The 8394-nt window shown below is 46.9% G+C and overlaps 1 protein-coding gene across 1 annotated transcript; it reads left to right on the top strand.

Moving 5' to 3' along the window:
- The first annotated feature begins 4743 nt into the window (after positions 1–4743).
- On the top strand, positions 4744–5712 carry LOC120383056 (olfactory receptor 10A7-like). The gene has a single exon (XM_039500691.1). It carries the CDS (start codon positions 4744–4746, stop codon positions 5710–5712), a length of 969 nt encoding a protein of 322 aa, XP_039356625.1.
- The last annotated feature ends 2682 nt before the right edge of the window (positions 5713–8394 follow it).

Here is an 8394-nt window from a genome sequence, read left to right as displayed (position 1 = left end):
GAATTAGTCTTATGATTTGATTTCTATATTTGCAATTGTGTGTTTGCTAAAGTAAATTCTTTATTCCTGTTTACTGTTACCTTGCTTTCACTGAGAAAGAAAGGGGGAGGGGGATTCTCTCCAGAGATTGATAAGGTTATACCCTATGAGTGTCCAGCTTGGGCTCATAGAGATTCTGTATTTTCTTTTTGTTCTCTTAATAAATTCTTTTCTTTTCTTTGGACTTGGTTAATTCCTTCCCTTGGGGAAATTCAGGAAAAGGGGAGGGGGAAGTGGGCTGCTTCCCTGTGTGTAGAGATTCAAGGCGTTTGAATCCAGGTATCTCTCTTCAGAGCAGGCTGGAGAGAGGGAAGAGAGGGGAGGGGGAAGGTTCCTCCTCTGTGAATTGATCTGTGTTCCCAGGGAGTGTCTTTGAAGGGAGACAGGGGGGAAACAGGGGTGTCCCGGCCCACGAAATTGACCGGGTGGTGGCAGAAAAGGGGACCTACCCTAGGATTTTAGGGTGGGGGGATACATGCGGGTCCTCACTTTGAAACCGGCCAGTTTCAAGTGAGGGTAGACCCATGACAACACAACACACAGTCAGCCTGTGGAACTCATTGCCAGGGGATTTTGTGAAGGCCAAAAGTATAAGTGGGTTCAAAAAAAATTAGATCCGTTTATAGAGAATATGTCTATTGATGGCTATTAGCCAAGATGCTCTGGGTGTCCCTAAACCTCTGCCTGTCAGAAGCTGGGACTGGATGACAGGGGATGGATCACTCGATAATTTCCCTGTTCTGGTCATTCCCTCTGAAGCATCTGATACCGGCCACTGCCAGACACAGGACCTTGGGCTAGATGGACCATTACTCTGACCCAGAGTGGCCATTCTTGTGATCAGGTATTAGAGGGGAAGACGTGTTAATCTGGATCTATAAAAAGCAACAGACAAACAAACAAACAAATAAATGCCACAGGACTCTTTACTGCATTCTCATGATGTTACAGTGTTTTAAGAAGTGACACAGCATCAGTACCCCTATGGAGGAAATTCAGACGATCACTGGCAGCAGTCCCAAGGGAGATCCCAACAACAGCAGCAAGGGCCGGGGGGCTGGCTGCTTTCCCTGATAAACCCTGCAAGAATCCAGAGCAGGAGACATTAAGGGTTTGTGTGATGCCAACAATCAGCCCAGGCTGAGAGAGACGCCCATCCCAGCAGCTACAGGCAGGAGTCTGCCCACAAACTGAGACAAGAAGGCTGACTGACACCAGATCCAGTCACTGGCGATGGGGAGCTCGCTGCTTCATGTGGAGCTAAGTTCACTAGCCTCGCAGATGCTAATCTGAAACCTACAGTGGACAAATAACTCAACTTCAGGTGCCAGCACGATGCTGCGGGGCGAGGGCTGATGCAATACGTGGCTGATATCTTCAAATCAAGACTGGCTGCCTTTCTGGAAGGTACGTCTTAGCCAAACAAGTTACTCCGCTCAGTGTATGGGTACGGGGGATATTCTGTGGTTATTGTTAAGCAGGAGCTCATACTGGATGATCTAATGACTAACAGACTTTAAAGCATTTTAAAACAGATGTTGAAAGATTGGTGAGGGAGCAGAAAAGAGCCAGAAAAACAGCTTGAGAGCTGGAGAAAATATCTTCCAGTGAGAGCCGTCTAGAGCTCAATGTGTTCGGTTTATCAAAGAGGAGACAGAGGGGATTTGATCGCAGTGTATCAGCAGCTTCCTGGGGAGATAACACTGGTTATCAAAGGGCTCTTTTGTCGAACAGGAAAGGCACAGCTAGAACCAATGGCTGGAAGCTAAAGCCAGACACATTTCAATGAGAAATAAGGCACAGTTTGTTGCCAATGAGTGTGACTATCCATTGGAACAAACTACCAAGGGAAATGAATGATTCTCATCTCCTGGCATCTTTAAGGCCAGAAGGGCCCATCATGATCATCTACTCTGACTTCCTGCTCATCACAGGCTACAGAACCTCACCCACCCACACCTATAACAGACCCCTAACTTCTGGCTGAGTTACTGAAGTCCTCAAATCATGGTTTAAAGACTTCAGGGGACAGAGAATCTACCATTTACACTTGTTTAAACCTGCAAGTGACCTGTGACCCATGCTGCAGAGGAAGAAAACCCCTCAGGGTCTCTGCCAATCTGACCTGGGGAAAAATTCCTTCCCGACCCCAAATACGGTGATCAGTTCGACACTGAGCATGTGGGCTAAACCATCAGAATTCTCTGTAATAACTCAGAGCCCTCCCCATCTCGTGTCCCATCACCAGACATAGGAGATATTTGCTGCTAGCAGTCGCAGATTTGCTCCATGACATTGTAGGTAGAAATTTTAATCTAATTTCAAGCATAATCTTGTTGATGGCCAGTTTGTATCCAATTGTTCTTGTGGCCACATTGGCACTTAACATCAATAACTCCTCTCCCTCCCTGGTGTTTATCCCTCTAATGTATTTATAGAGAGCAATCATATGTCCCCCAGCTTTTCTTTGGTTAGGATAAACAAAATAAACTCTTTGAGTCTCCTCTCCATCTCTGCACCTGTTCCAGTATGAAGTAATCTTTCTTAAACATAGGAAACCAGAACTGCACACAGCATTCCTGATGAGGTCTCACCAGTGCCTTGAATGATGGGACTACCACTTCCTTCTCTCTGCTGGAAATACCTCACCTGATGCATCCTTGCACTGCATTACTCTTTTTCATGGCCGCATCACATTAGCGGCTCATGGTCATCCTCTGATCAACCAATAGGCCCAGGTCTTTCTCCTCCTCTGTCTCTTCCAACTGATATATCCCCAGTTTATAGCAATAATTCTTGTTGTTAGTCGCTAAATCCATGACCTTGCACTTTGCACTATTAAATTTCATCCCATTTCTATTACTCCTTATCTCAAGGTTGTCCAGATCTTTTCTAAAACCACGTTTATTTTATGCCAATTACTGATTAACTATGTCCTTTACTACTTTCTCTTTCAGAATTTGTTCTAAGATCTTGCATACAATTGATGTCAAATTTAACATATCTGTTGCTTCCTGGCTCACTTTTTTCCCTTTCTTAAATAGAGGTAGTATATTTGCAATTCTATTCCTAGGATATGATCCCTAAGTTTACACATTTATTAAAATCCTTCCCTACACTTTCTGACCTCCTTGTGGTAGCTTTCCTTGCTGAACCATCCCATCTTCCATTCTGTGCAGGCTTTCTCCTTTCTCTTAATCATTTGTTTGATAAGCTTGCTCATCTGAGCTGGTTGCAACCCTTCCCTACGAATTTTTCCCCCTTGCTTGGGATGCCAGCTTCAGATAGCTTCTGCAGTTTTGACAAAGTAATTCCAAGCCCCCTTCACATTCAGATCCCAAAGTTCTTCATGCCAGTTCACTTCCCAAATAATTTCCTTAATTTTTTTAAGTTAGCCCTTTTGAAATCAGGCACCCTAGTTGCAGATCTAGTTTTGTTTATCCTTCCACTTAGTTTAAGCTCAATTAGCTCATGATCACTCGAACCAAGGTTGACCCCTAACCAGTTCTTCTATGAGGTCCTCATTGCTCACGAATACCAAATCTCAAAATCTCTTGTTGGTTCAGCAAAAACAATGAGGGGCACCTCAGAGACTAACAAATGTATTTTGAGATAAGCTTTTGTGGGCTAAAACCCACTTCATCAGATGCATGGAGTGAAAAATAAAGTAAACAGAATATATATTCTAGCACATGAAAAGATGGGAGTTGCCTCACCAAGTGCGGGGTCAGTGCTTACGAGCCAACTCAATTAAGGTGAAAGTGTCCTATTCTCAATAGTTGTCAATATGGGGTGAATACTAAGGGAGGGAAAATTACTTTTATAATGACAACAAGGCCAATGCAATCAAGGTGGACCATTTCCAACAGCTGACAAGAAGGTGTGAGTATCAGCAGAGGGAAAATTACTTTTTGAAGCACTTGTCCTCTAATTTATCACTTCCCCAAAGTGATTTTGACCAAAACAGACTCTGTCTTATCTATTCTATCACTTCTAATTTCGTTACAGTCTACCTCATCATTAATATACAATACTACTCCACCACCTTTGCCTTTATTTCTGTCTTTCCTGAAGAGCACATACACATCAATACCTGGTCTCCAGTCATGACTATTATTCCACCATGTTTTTGTTATCCCCATAATACCTGGTTTCACTTCCAGCACCAGTAGTTCTAGTTCCTCCATTTTGTCACCCAGTTTCCTTGCATTGGTGTACAAATATCTTAACTGTTGCTGCTTGGCTTCACCCACATTCCTTGCTTGCTTGCTTGGGTACAGTTATTCTACTTTCAGTACGTGACTAGTATCAGCCCTATACCTCCTCTTAATGTCCATTCTCCTACCCACCGTGGCTCTTTTCTACATTGGTGTATGCTTTCTTACTTGATTTTCCTTCCTCTCAATGTTAGAATCAGGCATGGAGATTACATGAGCATCTCCCCAAGTTTCTAGTTTAGAGCTCTTTTAATCAATTGTGCCAAATGGTCCCTTTTGGTCCAAAATCTAAGAATCAATGAATGAAAAAAGTTGGAGTATGGGACAAAAGAGGAGCAAATTAACTCGGTGACAGCTCTTTGGGAGACAATATAAACCCAGCTCTCAGTTTGCAGTGGGAACTCTTATGGGATCAAAAGATGGAAATCTATCTAATTTCATAGTACAGTCAAATCTTCTGATGTTCATTACTTTTCACTATCACAGGATGCAGCTCATGGAGAAAGGAGATGCGGAAAATCAAACAGATTTCACAGAATTCATCCTCCTGGCGTTTGGGGATCTCCCAGAACTGCAGATCCTTCTCTTCCTGGTTTTCCTAGTGATCTACATTGTGACCATGGCCGGGAACATCCTCATCATTGCTCTACTTGTGACTGATCAGCACCTTCACACTCCCATGTACTTCTTCCTGGGGAACTTGTCCTGCCTGGAGACCTGCTACACTTCCATACTCCTACCCAGGATGCTGGCCAGTTTCCTGACTGGGGACAGAACAATTTCTGTGGTGGGCTGCATGACACAGTTTTTTGTCCTTTGTTTTCTAGCAACTACGGAATGTTATCTCCTGGCAGCGATGTCTTATGATCGGTATTTAGCCATATGCAAACCACTGCACTATGGAACATGTATGAATGGCAAGTTGTGCCTCCAACTCGCAGCTGGGTGTTGGATAAATGGATTTCTACCTTCTATAATAATGATGTGTTTTATGTCACAATTAATTTTCTGTGGCCCCAATGAAATGGACCATTTCTTTTGTGATCTCACCCCAATTTTAAAGCTCTCCTGCAGCGACACCAGCCAGATAATGCTGGTTCTTTATATATTTTCCTTCTTAGATGTAGTTTCCCCATTTCTATTAACCATGACATCCTACGTCTGTATAGTTAGCACCATCCTGAGAATCTCTTCCACCATTGGGAGGCAAAGGGCCTTTTCCACCTGCTCCTCTCACCTCATTGTGTTAACACTTTTCTATGGGACTGTAATGATTGTCTACATGCTACCGAAATCCAGCAACCTGAGAGCCCTGAACAAAGTGTTCTCTGTCTGCTACACAGTCCTGACTCCCCTGACCAATCCCCTCGTCTACAGCCTGAGAAACAGAGAGGTCAAGGCGGCCCTGAGAAAAGCTGTCAGGAAATGTCTGGCCTTCACAAAGAATTCGGACTAGTTGAATGAAAGAGGATCAATCAATCTGGTTTCTACTGTGAAAGAAGGAGGGTTTAAGTGGGCCCTGATACGGAAATGCAGTATACAAGAGATGTGTATACGTGCACACAGACACACACAAACATATATATATATATATATATAAGAGAGATACAGATGGTTGGAATTTTTCAGGGGGTGGAGGTGAGGGAAGACTTTACCTTTCATCAAAATAACTGAAACCTAAAAAATGAAAAAAAAATGCTTTTTGGCAACTGACATCTGAAAACCTTCAGATGGAAACTGTAAAAAAAAATGCTATGCACTGTTGTGGCTGTGTTGGTCCCAAAATATTACAAAGACAAGGTGTGACCCTCTGTACCTCAAAATAGCACCCTGAAACCCCATATTCACCACTGTAATATAATTATGGTTTGTTTGGTACAAAGTATGTCTTGGGAGGTATCTTTTGAGAAGTCTGGATCTGCTGAACAGTAATATCCTGTTGAATTGTGGGTACTATAATTATATGTGATGTTATGAAGTATTGCCATGTGTGTTACTGAAATCCAGTGAGGTTGGGAGATGGTCACAGCTGGCCTTTCTGTAACAACAAATTGCTGGCCAGACAGGTGTTTATGGCCCATCAAGAAGAATCCACTCTCTCAGAGATTCCCCAGAGGGAACATAAGCAGCAAGGATCCTTCTAGCACCTGGAGAGAAAGTATAAGGAGGGTCAATGACATCACCACTTGGCCTCTCTCCTCCACCATCTCAACACCTGGAAGACCATATGGAAGACAAAGACTTTGAACTGGGGAGGATTGGTCTCAGGCTGGGAAGGGATTTCAGTCTGTGTACAGAGAACTGTGAGTTGCCTGTAACATCTATTAGGGTGATAAACTGACTGAAATCTTTCTTCATTTGTAGAATTTAGACTGCAAATTTATTTTTATTTCTTATGTAACCAACTCTGATCACTATGCCTGCTTCTTATAATTACTTAAAATCTATCTCTCTGTAATTAATAAATCTGTTTTAGATTTTACCTAAAACAGTGTGGCTTTGGTTGAAGTGCTTGGGGAAATCTCAGGTCAGCTTAACAAGGGCTCTTGCACATCTACTTTCATTTGTTGGTGTGGTGAACAAATTAATGTGCTGCACTGTCCAATGCAGTCTTGAGCAGTGTAAGATGGTATATTTCTAGGGTTTAAGGCAGCCGTGATTTGCTGGTGCCTCTCTCTGTATAATTCATGACTGGCTTAGAGAACATTCATGCAATTTAACTGGGTGTGGGCAGTGATGAGCTGCCAAAAAATTAACAACCAGTTCCCTCCTCCTCACCCCACGGGGGGTCGTGCCTCCCCCGGGGACTCCTGCCCCATCCAACCACCCACATTCTTTGATGCCCCTCCCCCTCCCCCGGATCCCTACCCCATCCAACCCGTCCTCTCATTCCTGATGGCCCCCCGGGACCCCTGCCCTATCCAATCACCCCTTCTCTCTGTCTCCGACTGCCCCTGGAAGTGGAACCCCTGCCCCTGACTGGCCCCCACCGCTCCATCCAACCTCTGATCCTTCCTGACTGCCCCCCGGGACCCTTGCCCTTATTCAATCCCCTGTTCCCTGCCCTCAGACTGCCCTGACCCCTATCCACCCACCCCCACTCCCAAACTCCCCTGTCCTCTTCCAACACCAACTCCCTGCTCCCTTACCACGCTGGAGGCCGGGCCAGGGGCGCTGGACCAGGCTGGGGCTGACCCGGAGCCGCTTGGCAGGGACCAGGCCCGCGGGGAGCTGCTTGGCCGGAGCCAGGCTTGGCAAGTTAAGATGGGGTGGGGGTGCGAGGAGGGCTCCTGGGAGGTGCGGCACGGCCCAGCCCAGTCCTGATCCAGCCTAGCGCCCTGGGTCTTGCCTGGCCCGGGCCTGATTGAGCAGCCCCGGACCTGGCTTTGGCCGGAGTCGCTCAGCCAAAGCCTAGGCCAGAGCCACTCGCGGCCGGGGCCGGGGCCGCTCGCGGCTGGGGCCGGGGCCGCTCGCGGCCGGGGCTGGGGCTGCTCAGGGCCGGGGGCGCTCGCGGCCGGAGCCGCTCAGGGCCGGGGCCGGGGGCGCTCGCGGCCAGAGCCGCTCAGGGCCGGGGCCGGAGGCGCTCGCAGCCAGAGCTGGAGCTGGGCCCGGGTCAGGGTTGGGGTGCTAGTGGATAGAGCCGCTCGGCAGGAGCAGGACTGAGCTAGGCCGCACCACCCCTCCCTGGTCCCCTCCTGCATTCCCCGCCCCAGCTTACCTTGCCAAGCTGCTTCTTGCTTCTGAGCCCTCCCCAGTCCCAGGCTTCCCGCGCTAACATCTGATTCGCGGGAAGTAGGGAAGGGGGAGGAGAAGGGAGGGGCAGAGCCTTCAGGGGAGGAGCCCAAGAAGCAGTGGTGAGCTGGGGCCAGGGGCGGGGCGGCCCTTTTAGAATTGGTTGTCCTGGAACAACTGGTTCTAAAAGGGTTTCTAAATTTAACAACCGGTTCCTGCGAACTGGTGCGAACCGGCTCCACCTCACCACTGGGTGTGGGTCTCCACAAGCTCATGGCTGAGTGATCACAGCAACTGGAGGGGTTTGCTGCTTGTCATTGGCATAGTATTGTGAGAGACAGCCCAGGCTGGAGAGATAAGGGGACACAGCGGTCCCACACCTCCAGGTTGTACCCTAGAGATCCCA

This window comes from Mauremys reevesii, linkage group 15 (assembly GCF_016161935.1).
Source record: "Mauremys reevesii isolate NIE-2019 linkage group 15, ASM1616193v1, whole genome shotgun sequence".
Lineage (NCBI taxonomy): Eukaryota > Metazoa > Chordata > Testudines > Geoemydidae > Mauremys > Mauremys reevesii.
The sequence above is the reverse complement of the archived record's forward strand: the minus strand, read 5'-3'. Positions and strand labels throughout refer to the sequence as shown.

What these genes read in the sequence shown, in the direction of transcription:
- LOC120383056 (XM_039500691.1), top strand. Translation starts at nt 4,744, where the DNA reads ATGCAGCTCATGGAGAAAGGAGATGCGGAAAATCAAACAGATTTCACA.